The 19360-nt window shown below is 53.6% G+C and overlaps 1 protein-coding gene across 2 annotated transcripts in view; it reads right to left on the bottom strand.

Annotated features, from left to right (window-relative positions):
• The window catches only part of Itpk1 (inositol-tetrakisphosphate 1-kinase), a 131090-nt gene that overhangs the window by 85806 nt on the left and 25924 nt on the right, over positions 1-19360 (bottom strand). For both annotated transcript variants that reach the window (XM_046440610.2, XM_046440611.2), the window contains exon 2: positions 18855-18879. In XM_046440610.2, the coding sequence (XP_046296566.1) occupies positions 18855-18879 (25 nt within the window). The remainder of the gene's footprint in view (positions 1-18854; positions 18880-19360) is intronic.

The raw sequence follows: 19360 nt of genomic DNA, 5'->3' as shown, positions 1-19360 counted from the left end.
GGACGGGCACAGGGGTTTGAGAGCCGGCGCTCCAGAGAACCCGACGGTACATACCACAGCAAGCAGCACACCCTCCACCTCCCACGGCTTTCATGCCTTTTATTTTTTATAAGCATTTTACCAAAGCAAAGCCTGCGATAAGGAAGCGAGTGGACAGCCTGGCGACCGTTCACAACTGCCTCCCATTGGCGCAGGAAGGCTCCCTCCCACCAGCGCCCTGTCCCCGGGAGACCTCTGGCCTGTCTTCTCCAGAGCGCAGACCTTCCCGTTCACGACAGTCTCCTGCACAGAATCACACACCACTATGCTTCTCTGCCTGAGTGTCTCTGGACTCGGGGATGAGAGGCACTGGGCGGCCCCCAGTGTAATAAGTCACTGCTGATGCATCCGCCCCAAGGGTACAGGCTTCTGAGGAACATGGCAGAGGGGCTTGTCACTGGTGGCTGTGCCAGGAGGCCCCAGCGCCAAATGAACTGCAGCTGGGCTCGATGGCTCCAGGGCCTGAGGGCCTGCTCCTCTCACAGGTGCTGGGCCAGCGCACCTGGAGGCCCAGGCCACACTGCAGCAGCCAGGGCTGGGGTAAGAATCAGGAGATACGGTGTGCACCCCCTCGGGGGGACAGAGCAACAGAGCAAGGAAAAGCCGAAACAGGACCAGCATCCCACACAGCTCAGCCACCCAAGGCCAGCTCCTGGGGTAGCAGTCCTAGTTCTTCACACAGAGAGCCCATTCCAGAACCTTCCACACAGACGCAGAGCCTCAGACCCAGGCGTCGCCACGGCAACAGCCCACAAACACGGAGAGCCCAGGCCTCAGTGTCATAAACAACCCTGACAGATTCAATAAATATAAATGTACTACAGCAATTTGTGGGATATTTATGAGAAATTAAAAATTCAACTTGGACAATAAACAACCCATTTCAGAATCTGCCCCACTTAAAGTTAAATAAACGGCATGCGAGCATTTTTGGAGCATGATGTTGCAAGGCTAAAAAGGGGCCTTCTCGGGAACGCCTCCGGCGTAGGATACTGGGGTACATCACCCCGCAGGGGCTGCACGGACACAAAGCACCTGCACCTCCACCGCACGCACCCACCTGGTCCTCCCAGCACCACCAGGCAAGCGGGGCAAGCATGAGGAGCGCGGTGGACACTAAGCCTGGCAGTCAACTGCCTGCAGCACAGTGGCCCAAGGCCTCTAGACAAGGTCACTCGCAGGATGCCACCAAGGTCAGCCTGACTCCAAATCCCCCACGCACCCAGGCGCAGGCAGCCACGTGTATGTTCACTGTGCACAAAAATAGTGCAACCAAGGGAGGTGGACGTGAGAGCTGGCCAAACCCTCTGGAAATCTGTCCTGCTGAAAGACCGTCAGAAGAGCTTGCTTCCAGCAGCTCAACACACACTCACACAAGCACTCGGCACCCGCAGTGACGGGAGGCTCAGATCCTTCCGTTCTGCAGTAAGAACTCAGCAAGATGAAAGGCTAAGAAAGAAGACGGACAAGAAAACAGCAGCGGGAGACTCCCCATCCCTGCCCTGCAGAGTCAGACTCACCGAGGGCGAGAGGGAGACAGGACCCAAGAGATGCTGTCAGCCATTTTACAGAGGAGGAAGCAAGCCTGGCCCAAGCCACACAAGGCCACAGCACAAGCAGAAGAGCCAGCAGGAACGAGGGCTCCTGCAGCCTGGCCCAAAGCCTGCAGAGACAGCAGCCTGGGCCTAATGTTCTGTCCTACACGTGAGTGGCACACACAGGGACATGCCCAACAGGTGGTTGGTATCACCACACTTGGTGGCTGCAGGTAACTGAGACTCCAAAGCTCTGAAGGGACCACCCACCAGCAGGTGCCCTCCGCAGCTCCTGAAGGGGCGGGAGCAGGGGCAGGGGCCCACCCTTCTCAGCTCTTCTGAAGCAGCCCTCTGGGGCCACCAGCACAGAGAAGGCTGAACACTTGGCCATCTTAGGGTCCCCAGACAACACAGGAGGGCCTGGGTGAGCACCTAGCAACACAAGGGATGAAGGGCTCAGCCACAAAGGGCCCTGCCCAGCAAGCTGCCCTCCCTCAGAGGGTCCATCACAAACCACCCATGCCTGGAAATGGGCTAGAGGGCCACATAGGGAGGTCAGTGGGACTGAGGACCCTGGGTCCCCTCTCGACAGAGGCCACAGGATGCACTCCCACTCGGCCCTGAGGCCACAGGGTCACAGGCAGGGGTGGAGGAGGCCCTAGTCAATGCCCACTAACTCCATCCCCTCCGCCCTGCTCCGGGCCTGGGAGGCTGACCTCTATGGAATGCATCACTTGCGACTCTGGCCTTCCAGTGGCACTGTGCCAGTGATGGGCACTGGCAGGAGACCAGAGGGTGGCAGAGAGAGGGTTAGGGATATTTATTCCTTCTCTCTCCCTGTTGGGCAGTGGTCACAGCTTGCCATGACCACAACCACCACCTGGCAGCCCGGCTACCATCACGGATCTCCGTGACACCTTCTTTCCCGTGTCAGCCTGAGGAACAGTGACAGCTCCAACGGCTGCTAGGCTTGGGCCCTCCCCAGTCCCCCTGCTCCCTCAGCCCTGCCTTCACTCCAAAAGTGCTCCTCCACTCCAGTTCCTTCACCAGAACCATCTCAGAGCCCTGCTTCCCAGCGGGTTCCTGGCTAAAATATAGGAGGGACAAAGTCTGGGTCACCAAAGAAGGGAAACTGACTTGAGCTGGAGAGATTAGAACAGACCACCACACAGAGCCGGGAGGGCACAGACCCCCTCTCCAGGAGGCAGGCATACTGACAGGGAACGCAGGTGACAACAGGGCATCCCAAGTCTAAAGGACCCAGCCCCTGTGCCCGGCTCCACTCCCCAGGAGGGATACATCAACAAACTGCAGGAACAGTAAGCAGCCTCACAGACTTGCCCCCACAACACGAGGACTGGATGCTCACTGTAATACCTCTGGTGATAGTGACAACACAGCCTGAGCCAGCATCCACCAAGAGGGCCAAGTGACTGCGGTCACCACCAGAAAACACATTCAGCCATGGAGAAAAGCAGCCTGAGCATGCATCTAACAGGGAATACCGGGACAGCCACAGATTTCAGCAGGGTCACATTGGTTTAAAAATCAAAACAAAATTGGTTTCAGCATGAGCGTGCAGCCCACTCCTATGCTCAAAGAAAGCGTGCAATGGCGTGCACCCCCGGGTGGTAAGGAAACGCATTTTGCTCCCACAGGCCACACAGGAGGCTCTGGATCTTCCAGAAAGACATTTTCAAATTCCCTTCCAGAGGGTCAGAAAATGAGCTGGACAGAGGCAGGGTTCCAGTAGGCCCGGCTACAATGCTCTGTGCTGTCCCAAGAAACAGCATGGGTCCCCAGCAGTCCAGCTGGAGGGTCTGTCTCACTGACCATGCTCAGGACCTCGAGGCATTTCATCTTTTCCCCTAAATAAGCTGGACAGATGTGGTCCTGGTGCCCCTTGGACAAGAGAAGGCACTGAGGCCCCAGATAGCAAAGCAACTGTGTGCCCTGAGCCCCAGGCCGGGACACGCAGCCAGCAGCCAGGCTTAGGGAGGCTCCCCTAAGGGTCCGCTGCCTCAGCTTAGGGTGTGCTGCCCTTGACCAAGTGCAGTCAGTGTGTGCCCCTGTGGCCCCCGGCCCTCTCCCAGCCAGGCCCCTCCCCACCATACTCCTAGGCTCTTAGCTCAGACCCAAAGGCATCCCAGTCAACCCAGGTTCCTGCCGAGTTTGTCAAAACACCCTGAACCACATGGCCACCTGGCAGGGCCTACAGCAAAAGTATTGCCCAGAGAGGGAGAAGGGAGTGAGCCCAAGACCCCCTTCACACCAGGCCACCCAGGCCCCACCTACATGAGATGGGAGAGACACCAAGTCAAGGCCAGACTCCTGCCCAGTTAGGAGGGTGGGCTTCCCAAGACTGGAGTCATCTCAGAGCAAGAAAACCAGTGAGCTTCTAGGAAGTCTCCCAAGCCCACAACCCCACCCAGCCGCTAAGCTCTCCTGACCTCAAGCGACCTCCCCCTCCAGCAAGGAGGGCTGACAATTTCACAAGGCCTTCTACCTGCCCTCACCTCATCTCAGTCAACCTTGCCACCATCTGGTCAATGGGCCTCGCAGAGGCAGTGTCACTTGCTCAGGGTTGCCCAGCTCCAAAGGGGCAGAGCTGGAACTAGGGCTGAGTCACGGACCTCACCAAGCAGGCAGCCTTCAGGGCAAAGAGGGTGCTGACCTTGCCACTGCACAACCTGGAACCCAGGGCCAGTTCTGCTGCTGGCTCATGGGGTGAAGACAGCGCCACTGGGGAGCCTCTGTCCTCCCGCCTGGCAAGTGCAGACACTCGTACTGGCCCTCAGAAGGCAAGGCACAAATAGACATGACCACTGCTACTGCCTGGGCTGGGTCACAGAAGCCCAGCTGAAAGGCACCAAATGCATTTTGGAATCTGTGTGGGCTCCTCCCAGCCCAGGAGACTCCAGGCTGTCTCCTTGCAGAGACCCAGGACACCTGATCAAACCCCCACCCAGTCCCTGTACCCCATTCCCATGGGGTCGCCGAGAGCCTTCCCGAATGGCATTGAGTAATGCCGACTGAGCCCCACACCAGCCGAGTTCCTAGGACACAGCTGCAGGGATGGGCACCCCGAGCCATCTCCTTATAGGGTATGCTGCAGGGCCATTCTCTAAAGCTCAAAAAGAAAAAGACTTAGATTGACAGTGATGCCGGAAAACAGGCCTGGGAAGTGCAGCTCCAGAGCAGCTGGGTCCCTGAAAGGGCTGACTCTGCCTGCAGCTTACATGAGAACAGCTGAGGCCTTGGGGAAAGGAACCATGGGGTTGCCGTGGTTCCCAGAGGAGATCTCCAGCCTGGAGGTGAGAAAAGGAGGCAAGAAAGGCACAGCTAAGTTACAGCTCTGGACTCAAGGAAAAGCCATGGGATCGCTGTGCCCAGGACTCCCTGGTATCCTCTTGGGCCAATGATAAGCAACACACCAGGCTTGGAGGACTGGGTATTTATGGGGGTAGACCAGGGTCAGCACCCCTCAGAGTGGACCCCTTCACCCCGGCATGGTTGGACTCAAGGAAACCCAGAAAGAGGGAGAAAGTAGATCAGCTAAATGTACCCAGGCAGGATAAACCCTGCTCCAATTCCAGACGGTACTACAGGCCAACAGCACCCACTCCTGAATACGGCAAAGAGCTCGGGGCTGCCAAACCAAGACCTCACGCAGCCACAGCAGGGAGTCACCCCTGGCCAGCCCTGCTTCAAGCAGACCAGAGACAGCACACGAGGTACCCCTAGTCTCTTTCCTCATGAGAGCCACTCTCAGGAGAGATCCTCTCAGTGGGGCTCACTTCCGCCCCTTACTTAACCACACCACACCTCACTTAGGTCCCATCTTCCATGGGCCACGGGCAATGACGATGGTGATGGTGGCACCAGCAAATGCTGAAGAACATGCTTCCCACCTGCTGTTTGCCGGTGGCTCAACTGTGACCCAGGCGTGGTAGAAGCAGTGAACCAAGGGGCTTCTAGGGAGGCCAACTGTGATGGTTTAGATCTGAAATGTCCCCCAAAAGCTTGGTCTCCAGAAAAGCACTGTTCAGAGGCAGGGCCACTGGGAAGTGCCTGGACCCTAGGGCTCCAACCCCACCGATGGGTTGACCCACCATGGACTCCTAGCTGAGTGGGTTTGGGAAGAGGGGCTCTGTACCGAGAGCGCCCTCGCCCACACACTCTCTGCTTCCTAGCCACCCTGGGCTGACAGCCTGCCTCCTCCACTATGTTTTTCCTCCTGGCAGCCTAAAAGCAACTGGGCCAACGACCCTGAACTCAGATCTCCAAAACCATGAGCCAAAACAAACCTTTCCTCCTTTAAGTTGATTTTCTCCGATATTTTGTCACAGCATCAGAAAGCTAACATGCCACAAGTGAGAAAAGACTTGGACGCCAGGGGCTGGGGTGCCCGACTCCCTCATTGCCTTCCCCCTGCCTGGAATGTGATCGTGCACGATGGCCCAAGCTCCAGCACCAGGGACAGCAAGGTGACCTCCCTTCAAAAAGCCTGAATGCAGGGTGGGGACATAGCACCAGCAGAAGAGGCCCACCTAGCCCTACACTGCCTGCCTCCAGCACCTCTGGCAGGGGAGAGGCGCAGCATGGTTAATTTTGGCTACTGTTATTTCCAGCTGGATCCTGGGAGACGAATGCAAATCCTGCCGTCCTGCAAGTGAGGGATGGTACCACAGTGAGCTGCAGGTACACAGGATGCTGCAGAATAGAAGCTGGCCAGGCAGAGTGGACACGGGGGCTGAGGAGAGGAAAGCCCCGCCCAAAGTACAATGCCCCTGCAACAGAGACTCCTGGAAGATGTGGCCAGGCCACTATTCTGCTTCCATTACCACTGTCCTTTTTCATCCAGGTAAAAACAAAGATTTCCTACCTGTGACACTGACAAGGTTCTTCAATATTTCAGGAAGAAAAGTTCAATCCTCTCCATGGTTTTTAGTCTCCCTCCTGAGGACTTAACACGCTTCTTCACCAGGGTAACTAATCTCATTTCCCCACACACACTGGCTGCCAGGAAGCTCAGATCTACCCTGAGGCACCCTCACAGCAGCAGGGCTAACAGGGAACATCTTTTGTTCCTTGGCTTGGACCTACTTCTATTTCACTCAATTTCCTTTAAGGAAAGAGGTAGAAAGTAAAGTATATACAACACCAAAAAGCTAAGAACATCCTTAAGCCATAAAAATAATGGAAGCAACTCATTCTTCCCATTCCAGGGTAGTCAAACAGCAAGTTACCTAACAAGCTAGCACCTCATATGAACAAAGAAAGTGGTCTCCAGTTCATGAGTTCCCTGAGGCCTCTGATATCTCAGTCCCACATCCCTGATTCAACCAACCTCAGATAAAAAATGTCTGGCAGAAAAACCTGCACCTGTACTGATCACATGCCAACCTTCTCCCTCGTCCTTATTTCCTCTGCCATGTGGACGCTGTTGGAGGTACTCTAAATATTCTGGAGACGTACACGGGAGGACAGTGCACATCACAGGCAGACACTGAGGATGCTCCATGAGGACCTGAGCATCTGAGGGATTTGGTACCCAGAGGGGTTCCTGGAAACAATGTCCCATGGATACCATGGAACAAGCCACTGAAAGGTGCTAGGTGACACATCAACCTATTGCTGAAAAAGAAATCCAAGATCTATCCCTGTCCCAGCCCGTAGGCACCACTACCGAGCGCAGATGATGAATCTTCAGCATACACAAATCCACAGCTACCCCACGTCCCATCTCAAAGGCTCCCTTAGTTGTAGCAGTCATGTTAAATGTTCATATTTCAATTTCAAAAGCACTAAAAGTTGTTTGAGTACAGAAACAGAGAGAAGGAAAAAGAATGGGTTAGTGCAGGCACAGAGAAAGCTCACAGCAGGGGTGCTGGGGAGTGGGATGCTGGGGAACTTCTCCAATTCCCCCATTTCTATAACATTCAATTATTTTCTAATTCCCGAAAGTTTCTTGGTAAGATGTTTCTATGTGTCAGAACGTAAAAGAGGCTTCCACAGTCCCCAGAGGAATGAGATGTGGCCTGTGACCCAAGGAGCTCACAGAGAAGGACAGGGAAAGCCCCCACAGTGTGCAATGACACCATAAAATGAAACCTGCCTGCCTGGAGGCGGGATGCACAGTAGACTTGGGGGCCCACACAACAGAGGGCTTACCAGGCCTAGGGGAGGGGGGTCCCAGAAGGCTTCAGAGCTAGTGACCGTGAACCTGGTTGGACAGATCAGTGAGTGTCCAGCAGTCGGAACACCAGGAGGAACAGGCCCTGTGGATACCTGGGCTCTGCACTGGGTTCCTGGAGAGTGCCTCGGTGGGTGGGAGCTGACTGAGGTCCCTGGAACAGGAATCAACTGCTAAGGATCTCATGGGGCCCTCCAAGGAACAGGTCACGTCCCTGCAGACTGGCCTGCAGCCACTCAGTGGCAAGACGGGGCTGTGTGAGAAGAGCACTTGGCAGCCAGGAAGTGGAGAGAGACCAAGACACCTGGGCAAAGGAACCACAGGGATGCACTGGCGTCGGGACATGAACGCCCCAGCTAAGAGTGGCAGTTAAGAGGGACCTGGAAGCCATAATAATGAGGACACTAGCCGGACACAGAGGGATATGCACCACCGATCTCCTACATAGGTGGACACCAAAAGAGCTGAACCCCGACAGTGAGGGCAGAATGTAGCTACCAGGCAGGGCTGCCAGGCCACAGGGTGACAGCAGGAGTGAGTTCTGCGCTCTGACACACATTTCAAAGTAACCAGGTAAATGTCAAAGATCCCACCAGGTAAAATCAGAGGTAAAGGAGGTAATACGGTTAATTAGCTTCATTTAATCAGCACGCATTGTACACACACATTAAAACCTCACACTGTATTCCATATGTGTCCATAATGATGTGTCAACTAAAAATAATATTAATTTTAAAGGGCTGGTGGTGTAGCTCAGTGCAGGAGCATTCACCCAGCATACAGGAGGCCCTGGGTTTGAACCCAGCACTATAAAGAAGGGAAAGCAAACCACAAAAATCAGAATTAACAAAAAATATATATATTAATTCTTAAAGGAATGGACCACGAGACCGCATGATGGGCTGGCGTGCCAGCTTTATCACCTGCTTGCCATGGGGCCAGGATGAGGACTCCTGACTCGGTTTCCTCGTATCTAAAGTAGGCATGATAATAAACACATTATCTATAAAGAGAATAAGAGTAGTTCTCTGGAACGTTGTGAGGATTGAATTCGTTGATATTCGCAAGTTCTTGGAAAGGGCCCCTAAACACAGTAAGGCTGTCTTCATATTTGCTGTGGTCATGTCCACCGTCACAATGACCACTCCTAAAGAGGTGTTGACCAGTTCACCCATGCATCTAATAGCCATGCCAGAGGCCCAAAGCCCGGCACGAACCTGCTGAGCATCACCCTCCATACATCCAGAGGCAGGAATCAAACCAGAGGCAGCCCCCTCACCTGGCAGCCCCACCCATCCTGAGTGGCCCAGCCGAGGTTTAAAATCAAGGGTTAGTCCTTATCTTTCAGAGCCACATTCAGAAACGTCACAGGCAAATTGACAGAATGCTGAGACAGACTTCACTGGAACCCAGTGTGAGCCAGGATCTCCCTGGAGCCATCCTGGCCGTGTGTGGACACACACAGCTTTGGAAGGGCACATGGACCATTAGACTAAGCTCTCCTGACTCTGGTATGTCATATGGTTTTTCCTAATAGAAACCTTTTTAAATAATCCTAAATAAGCCCTCAAGAGCCCAGCAGCCTGGCTCCCACCCTGTTCCTCCTCCTCCTCCTGCCCATGCGACCTTGGGTAAGCTACTCGCCCTTGGTTTCAGTGTTCTGCTACCTAACATGGGGATGACACTAGTATACACCTAACTAGACCATTGTAAGGAATACATGAATACATGGGCATAAATACTTATGGCCTAGGCTGGCACCCAGGGTGTGCTCAGTGGAGGTCACCCACTGTGACTGGGGCAGTGTGCCAGAGTGGGGCCACACCACCTTGAGAGAAGTGAGAGCCTGATATGCAAGGTTTACACTGTCTTGCACAGCCCTGGGTTCCCCAACCTCCTGCTTTGAGCACAGAGCCAGATGTGGGGACACCACAGTAACACTGGGCCTGAGCCCCAGCCTTGTAGGCACCATGAGTGGGAGTCATAGAGGCACAACTGCAAGCCCCCATCATATTGCATATTAACATCATATTGCAAAGGCTTGGTGCCTTAAACTCAGCAAAGTTGCTCCTAAAAATCTATCCAAAGTGAATATCTGAGATATAGTATAGGTACACAATGACTGAAGACCAAAGATACCCGTGGCAGCACTGTCAGTGACAGCAAGTCAGAAATAACTTAGAATGAGGCTCTGGGGCGGACAAATGGTTCTAGGTGCTGGGACACAGGGCCAGTGAGAATGGAGGCAGGCACTGTAGCAGTTACTTACAAGATGCTTCATTCAACAGCACAAGCAAAGGTTCATCTACCCTCAGATGCAGGTCACAAAACTAGGGACAGAAAAGCCCAACGTGGCGTACACCACACGTAAGAGTATGGCTTATGTCAAGACGGAAGAAAAGGCCAGAGGAAAACACTGAACAAATGACTTTACTGTGTATCTCTGGATTTTCACCTTTAGGCCTCTCTTACCTCCCAAGATTTCAAGAAGGAGTACACGTTACTTCCCAAGCACAAGAATAACCCAGAGTCACTCTGAACAAATGCAGACCTGCAGGGCCTGCCACATGTGGTGCAGCAACCACTCAGTCCTCCATCCACATCCAGCAAACACAGAGCACACATGGAACAAAACCTGCTCTCCCTGCAGACTAGGAAGCTCTGGCCTCAGCAGCCCATGCTGACCGGCAGCTCCGGGGAGGAGAGGGTGGGGTCTGCCGGGAAGCAAAGAGGTATCACAGGCCAGACTGCACCTGAGCTGGCGAGGGAGCAGCCAGCCCCTTGCCCAACTAGCTGAGGAAACACATGTCTGCATTTCTGCCTGTGACTTCATGGTTGCGAGCCCAGCTGGGCTTGAAGCATGGCCCAGGACCTTCTCATCAACATGCTTCTCAGACTTCCATTCTGCTGCTGTGCTGTCCACAAGAGGTGCCCCTCATCCCAGACAGACCCACCTGGTGAGGAGCCAGGAGCCCGCACCCAACTCCCCACCCTGGCGTGTCCAGCTCACCAGTTCACAGGACCACGATGCTGGAGGCTGCACAGCCACCTTAGGTGGCTACCCTCTGGACAACTTCACCCTGAGTGTCCAGGACAGGTGGCTACTTTCAAAGCAGAAACCTTCCTCTGGCTCTTCCACGATGGCCCTTTATGTCCTTCCCATTTCCCCATGTTCCTTCATCCACCTTTTTTTTTTTTTCTTCTTCTTTTGGTTTTACATCAAGTGCTTGCCTGGCACACTCCAAGGCAACTGTGAACTTTTTTGAAGGCTGACCAGGGGTCTGGGGGCTGGGGGAGATGGAGTCCCAACTCAGCACAGCAGTGTGGGGGGCCTGGGTTCTGATTTCCTGGCCACTCTGTCACCCAGACATGGAAAGCAGGAACTTGCCTTTCATAAGGATCTGCGCCTTGTTGGCTCAGCATGTCAGAGGCCAGGAAGGACCGCGCCAGGACTGAGCAGCACTGTGGGGCACCCGGGACTCCCCCACCACGTCCCTAACGGAAGCCTAAAAGGCTCAGGAGTAAAAAAGCCGACAGGAGGGAAGCCATCCCGACACCCACCCTCTCGGCAGCCTCTCTCCAGCACTGCCCACGCCGTCTCCCAAAATGTGGGTGTTTTAAATAGCTACAAAAACTGACACTAATTTATATAACTCCCCCACCCCGTGTATCAGTATTATAAAAAAATACTATGGAGATCATACTCACAGATAAATCTATTTGTTAACTATGTATCTTAAGTAAATGACTGTGAAAATAATTTTCTATATTTAGAAAAAAAATCTGTACTTCAAATTTTCTTAAAAAAAAAAGAAAAAGCCTTAAAAAAAAAAAGTAGTGAACTAAAATCTGTAATAATTAGAAACTCAGTAATAGTACGTCTGTGGTGTGGAGTCCTCCAGCAGTAACCCTCCTCCTCCGCAGCACAGCTTACTGTGCATTGCCTCCGCCTCTGCTGCTGTGCATGACAAGGAATGAGGGAAGTCACCTAATACTCCCTCAGGACCTGTCAGGTCTCTCGAGTCCCATGTGCTGAGTGGCATCCCCACTTTAAAGATGAGGAAAATGAGGTCACACAGCCAGAAAACAGACCAACAGAAACTCAAGCCCAAGCCCAGGACTCCCAGGGTCATTCCAGGACAACCTACGTCCATTGCTAGCCTCAATCACCACATGGAAACCTTCCAACCCCTTGGCAGTCTTTCCTGCGATGCTGAGGTCTGCTGGGGGTCACTCCAGCTCAGGTGGCCCTCATATAGCTAATGCTACCTGGGGAAGTGGCTGCATGTCTGCTTCTAGATGTAAGGACATCAGGCCTCCAATCAGGGCAAAGTACTCAGTTTTCCCAAAGCCTCTTGCCCTTGGCTGCAGAGCACCAGGAAGAGGGAGGGCAAGTCCCAGCCTACCTGTGCCCCCAGGAGACAATCCAGCAAGGGCAGCCGCTGGAGACTCTGTAGAGTGTGTGGTGCAGGCACACAGCTGGCATGAATCATCAGATGATGCATCTGCATAGCTTCTGAAACAAGTTTGGAGCCAGGTGGAAACACTCCCTAAGTGACAAGGACAAGTTCTAACACTGAACTGGAGAACTCAGCATTACAATCCCCAGAGAGAAGCAGGCCCTGCAACCTCGGGACCCACGGGATCTGCTTTGGGGAGGCCAGCTGTTGAACCCGCGTCTCTGCTGCTTGCATCCAGCACACCTGTCTGAACAGGCAGATGTCACCACCACCTTGCCCTCCTCTGGCTGCTCCTCCTCCTGCACCCCATAATCTGGTACCCTAGGCAGCAATGAAGGAGGTGTCTGGGGGAGGTCCCCTCTCTCCTTCTCACACCCACATCCACTCAGGTACCAAACCCTGCCACTTGTCCTCCCAGACCTCATTACCACAAGAATTTCCAGCCAGGCTTCAACACCCTCCCTAGGTCAAGGTCCTACTCTATGCTGGGACACTTCCAGTCCAGCCTCGTCTCCAGATGGATTGCCCCCATCACCTCCAATTCCAGCACTCATCCTTCCCTGCAGATGCCATTCAATGCCCTGACTCAGCATCCAACAGTCCCTCAGCCCTCTGGGGACCAACATTCCCACCACCTCCAGCTAGGTCTCTTGCCAACCCTCTCTGGCCCAAGGGTCTAGACCAGCCAAAGCACTGGCCACCATCAGACCCCCATCCCAGCTTCGGAGTATGCAGGGCTGTGCTCCAGCTCAACCCATTCTGATACCCACCCATCCATGGACACCTCTGTCATCACCAAAAGATATGAAAGGTACAGCCTTCCCCAGAAGGCCTCCCTACCACAGCCCAGTGCCATGCCCATTCCCACCCTCACAGGCCCCACCCACAGCACAGATGAGCCTGTCCTGCCCACTGAGCTCTTCAGGAGCTTTGGAGGTCTTCGCCGTGGCTCCCCAACTCCAGAGGCCCAGTACCCACTTCTGCGTCAGCCCTGGGCACATGGCCTTTCTCGGAGGAGAACTGTCTGCCTGGCCTTTCTCAGTCTTGCCTTTTCTCCCTGGCTTGTCTGTCCACCATGCAAGGAGGAGATACATACACCAAGAACAGTAGCATTTCAAGCAAGTGACAGCTCTGGAGAGACCATGACAGAAAGGCCTGCCGCAGCCTCTCCCTTCTGCAAATGGGGAAACTTATTTACTTCCCTGCCTGTTTGAGAAACAGCGGCTGTTCCAAGACAGGGTTTCGTAATGTCTGAATTCTCAGGGAATCTGGAAGGAAGACAGTAAATCTATAATCGGCTACTGTACTTCTCACATTTGCAGTTCACTCACTTGCATTTTCAAATAAAATCCCAAGCCCTCTCATGCTAACAGATCTCCTTCTCCCCTGGTCCTTTACAATAACCGGGGACACAGCCCAGGAAACACACTGGGGTAGGGCCAGGACATAGCACCTTCTCCCAAGGGCGCTGGCCAGAGGCAGGGAGGGTGACAGGAGTGCTGTCCTTCTGGGGTCTTCCCCACCCATGTGAGTTGCTCTAGAAAGGGGCAGTAGAGCCCAAGGACCAGAAACCATCTTTTCTGAGCTTCCCCACAGATCAGGCCAGAGCGGAAAATGCCCCCAGTCCTGCAAAGCTGAGGCAGGCCCCCAGGCCACCATATCCTGCCACCAGACCAGATGACCCTACCTGCCCAGGGATGTTTTCTCCAACAAAGACTCACTGGGTGAAATGGCAGTGACAGCCATACCCTGCCTGGCTCTCGATCACTGTAGCATCCAGTTGTTTTAAAGGTCAAAAGTCCAGGGAGTGAGTCAAGACCTGGTTGGGCCTGCAGGCTTCGACTGTCCTCCCAGGCAGCTCTGTCAGAGGGGACAAGGCTCATCACCACTCCCAGGTTCTTCCTGCAGGGAGCCTTCCTGAATGACCAGGCTGGGTGCAGGCCCTCTTCTGTGCCTAAGCCCATGTGCTCACCCACACCTAGCCACTGACAGCCTACTGCAGGCTTCTCAGAGAGCCAAGGGGACTGGCGGGGCCAGCACCTATAGCCTGGCCCAGAGAGGCTGCTGCACCACTGCTTTGAGAAGAGCCTGCCCCGCCCGCTGGCTCCTGGCCATGAGGGGCTCTCACCTCAACAGCTGGTGAGACTGCACTTGGAACAGTGCAGTCAGGGCCTATGGGTCCAGCTTCCTCAGGACAGCACTAAGAAGCAGGAAACGGAGGCAAACTTGCAGCCCTCGCTGTAGTGACAGATGGCTCTTCAGGACACAGGATGAGGACACAATGTCTTATGTCCCACAGCCCTTGCCTCACGATAGACACAGAGCAGGGCTGCTTCCCCAGCCTCCTGGATCCAGCTCACTGCAGCTCTTCTCTGAGGAGCAGGGAGGGGCCATGTGCCCTTCATCATCCTCATCTCTCAGCCCAGCAGGCCTGGCTGAGGGAGGCCAGCAGCCTCCAGATGAGTCCACGGCCTGGGAAACCAGAGGGCCCCTGTGGGTCTCAGTGGGGCATGGGGCTGGGCAAGGCCCAGAGGGGTCTCTAGATGGCCTGAGAGCCAGGCCCACTGCTGTCCCTCTCAGAGGAGTTACCTGGTCCTGAGAAACAAATGGCCTTCAAACCAAACCCCCGAAATGAGCATCTAAAACAATGTCTCTATTTGTATGATTTACAGTTGACATCTAAAATTTCTCATCATAAGTTTAAATACTTGCAGAGGATGTAATTTCCAACATACTGTAAATATTAACATTTTAAACTAAAACTGTTACTATTTCTCTTTTAAATGGATCCAGTGGAATCTAAATACCATAGTGATCTGAGATCCACCACCATCCATCTCAAAATTATATAACCAAGCTCTCCTTGACACCTGGAAATCCCACCACGTTCATTTTTCTTCCTGGACTCTAATTCCCAGCCCGCTTTCCATTGGGATGTTTATGCAATCACAGCACACGCTGGGAAGCCTTGTACTGATTATTCCACAACTGAGCCAAATCATACACATGTATAGATAATGTTTCTTTTCTTCATTTCTCATGTGACCATAAAGCTCTTCAGTGTCAAAATGTTTCTTCTCATTACAGCTAATATTAGGACACAACTAAAAAACATGACAGAAACATTTAAAATTATACAAATGAGAATCACAGAAAGTACAACTTTACTGGAAACACAACTTTGAGGCGGTGAATGGGACCTTTAAAGTCATTTCCTGTATCCACAGATGAGTATCATCTACTGCTGGAACGAGACAGGCTTATCAATTCTATCTTCATTTTTCAGTTTTCATGGATATGTGTTAAAACCACTTACTCAAAAAAAAAATGGAAAGAGATCTGTCATAGCAAATTCTTTGGATTCCTGTAGAATCATATGCCAAGAATTACAGTAATCTCTCATCACACATCTTTGTTTTCCATGCTGGGGACTGGCTGGCCCCGGGGGCCCTGTGTGCTAGGCAAGCACTACACTACCACGTGCACCCCAGACCTCTAAGATCACTCTTGATCTGCTATCGGCTGACAACTTGCGCAGTTCCTCTTCCAATTCTGTTGCAAACAAGGAACGGGGACCACCTCCCTGGCCCAGGGTTATAACGATGACTGGCGGGCTTCCTGTCCTGCAGTCCACCCCTGGGTTCAGGCCTGCCTAAGGAAGCAAGAACACGTGGCTCTGCAGATCACCAGTTCCTTAGAGCCAGGTCCAGTGCCAACTCTGTTACTCAAAATAACTGAGTCCTCACACCAATCCTGGGCACAGACAGTAGAATTATCCCCACTTTAAAGCTGAGCAGACTGACACACAGAGTCCTTAAGCAACTGGTCCCAAATCACACAGCCAGAGACCTAAATCTGGGTGGTCTTATTCCACACCACTATAGACACTCTCCCGAGAAAGAGGAGGAGGAACAATGTGGAAGGGGTAGCAGGGGTGACAGGAAAGGAGTTCATAAGCTCTTTTCCCAGCACACAGCTATGGGACCAGCACCTGAGGAGGTTGAACATGCGTAAAAAGTACCTCCACCTGGGAAGGATTACACGCAAAGTTCCTTCAGAGTAAATGGCTTCCATGACTGGTACACTGGAGTCCCCATAAGTACTGAACACTGATGAACAGCAGGAAGAGGAATGATTCCATGACCTGGACAAACACTGCAGGACCTTTCCAGGGTTTTCAGTCTTGGGTCCTGACCCAGCCCCAGCATCCTTTTATATGTAGCCAAAGGCAGGAACGCCAGGCAGGCAAGCAGTTAGTAAGTGGAGCAGCCCACTACCATGCTCGGGAGACCGCCTGCCCAACAGACAACAGGCCCACACAGAGCCCAACGCTGCCACCAACCAGCTGAACACCCCAAGAGGTCACTTTGTCCTGAGCCTCAGTTTCCTCATCTCTACAGAGGACGCACCATCACTGGGTGCCTCTCCAGACTGGGAAAGTGGACCTGACACAGCCGATGTGGAGGTGGCTGGTGCAAGGTCACCCTCACCCTCACTACCACCTTAACCAGGGCCCAGAGCCAGGTACTGGGTACACAGAAGCCTAATTTTGAAAAACCAGCCAGGTGACGTGGCTTGCAATTTTTGCAAAGCCTTTCCCAATGTCTTAAAATTTAAAACACCCAGGGGTGCCAAGAGGAGGTGAGGTAGAGGCTTTTTATTTTTAGATGCCAGAGTGGAAAGCGTCCAGTTTGGCCTCATTCTGGTCCTCAGCCACCACTTCCTTCCCCGAGTCATCATCAAAGGAAGAACAGACACATCTTGAAAGACTTCAGAGCCCCTCCTCTGCCCGCCTAGCACATTCTGAAGCAGTGACTCCAGTCTCCTGCCCCACCCATGACTAAGCAGGAAAGGTTCAGCGCAGCCTCCTAGGAGGCCCGGGAAACCTCCTGTGGCCCCTGGTTGTCTCTCACACCCTGTGCATGTGGCATTGTAGTTTGGGATCATGTGAATAGAAGGGTCTGGAGGAGGAACGCCTCTCTTCCTCTGTCAAGAAGGGAGTCTGCTGGTAAGCACAGGCCCTCACTTCCTCCAGGAACCACTCCCAGCAGCGACCCCCCTCCTGGGCCCTTATCAGTGCTGCAGCAAACAACAGGGAAGCCCAGAACTGTCCCTTGCACATCGAGCACCAAGTAGCACCAAGAGTTCCTTGGTGGGTATACATCTGCAAAGGGTTTTCAAGTTAGCCTTCAGAAAGGGCTAAAGCCTCTCCAGCATCCTGGAGAAGAAAATGGTCCACCCCCACCTCCTTTGCACACACCTGTGTCTGTGGCAGGCATTATCCATCAACCCCCGTCCTCACCCATGCACACTGAGAACCCCCAGGCAGCAGAGAAGGCCCTGAGACACATCTCTTGGCCATTCCTGAAATGGACAGGGAAATCAAAGTCCACAGTTCAGTTCAGTTGTAAGTCATGCAAGTCTACAAAGCCAAGATGAGCCTTCATGAACAGGAGACGGCTGACCAGAGGCTTCCGGAAACTATCTCTCTACCCCAAAGAAACCTCAGCCCTCTGATGACAAATCAACCCTCATACCACCAGCAGGAAGTCAGGAGAGGCATGCAGCACCCTTCGCCAGAGCTGTGGACATCGTTGCAGGAGCCACCACTGCCCAGTCTGACCCTGAGCAGAGGATGCTCCAGGGCCTCTGTGCTGCCCCTTTGGGCCTGAAGTGCTGAATCTGCCAGGAATGGGGCAGTCGTTCCCAGTGGGCTCCTGAAGCCAACCACGGCAGCCTCTGAGAGCTCCCCAGCAAGCTTTCTGGAAGCTTCCTACAGGGGGCCCAGCTCCTCATCAGCCCTGATCTGGTTCCTGGACTGGCTGGCCCTCTCTGCAGGGGCCAGTGACCATAGGTCTCAGTGCCACAAGGTGCCAGGTGTGTCTGTGGCTGCAATGTCCTGCCTGCCACTCACTGCAGGTCTGAAGGTATCTGTGTTTACATAGACAAAAATGCCCCCCTTCCCACCCTCATGAGTCATAACCACAGCAGCAAATATCACCAGCCAGAGAGCACCCGGACAGCCCCTCACTCCAGGCTCTTCTCTGATAGGTCAGACCTCCTGGCTCTCCTGAGACAGATGCTGTCAGAGCCTGTGCATCTACTTCCTGTCCTGGGACAGTTTCTCCATCCAGCCATCCATCCTCCTTCCTTCCTTCTCCCTCCCTCCTCCACCCACCCTTCCTTCTCTCTCCATTCATCCATCCGTTCTTCTCCATCCATCCATCCATTCCATCTATCCTTCCTTCCTTCCTTTTCCAGCCAATGAGCTCCTGGCCCAAGTCCACTCGGAATGAGGCAGAACAGGGTACAGAACAACGGACACCTGCCTGGGCGACTGCTGAACCCTCAGCTTTTCCACCCCCAATGCGAGCAATACCATGACCCCCAGAACTCCCAAACTAACCCCTAGCTCCTTCCCCAAAAAGACACAGTAACTCTGCATGGCAGCAGCCATCAACCACCTGTGCCCAGCCTGGTGAGGAAATGGCATTTAATCCTCAGGGGAAAGTTACCAACCAGAGTGTGACAAGAGGGCCAAGCACTCAGACTCCTACGGAGTTGGGAAAGGGGAGCACTAGGTCACGCTACCTGGAAGGCGGTCAAAGTGCAGTCTGTACTCACCTGCACCACCTCTATCCCCCGCTTCCTGTGGAGAAAAACAAAGAAAACGCACGTTACTACAGCAGGCAGGAAGCAGAACGTCCACTACAGCTAAAGGCAGGCCAGCGCTGAGAGCCGCCCTGGGAGAGTGGGCACCAGTCTCCATGTCGCCCGACAGCCATGCTCTCCAGGACAGAGATTCTCCCAGCCACCAAGGGCTGGAGGAGAGGGTGAAACTGGCTGAAGTCCCATTAATGACTCATAATGGCTGTCCTCCCTCTGATCCAGGGGCCAGGCCTTCTTCAGTGGCTCCAGCCTGCATTGTCCCAAGACTCTCCCACCGCCAAATTCACCATGGACACCAGTGCCTCTGCTCAGCTCAACCTCCCCCCATGGCTCCCCATGCCATCCAGCCTCAGGCTGAACTCCTTGGCCTGGCGCCCAGGTGTGCCACAGCCTGACATAGCCTGCTACACCCAACCCAAAACACTCTCACCCATGGGAAGCCACAGGACCCTGATCCCATA

Source organism: Marmota monax, unplaced genomic scaffold (assembly GCF_021218885.2).
Source record: "Marmota monax isolate L192 unplaced genomic scaffold, Marmota_monax_Labrador192_F-V1.1 WCK01_AAM20220418_F8-fsc00017, whole genome shotgun sequence".
NCBI classification, from domain to species: domain Eukaryota; kingdom Metazoa; phylum Chordata; class Mammalia; order Rodentia; family Sciuridae; genus Marmota; species Marmota monax.
This window is presented reverse-complemented; position numbering and strand designations above follow the sequence as displayed.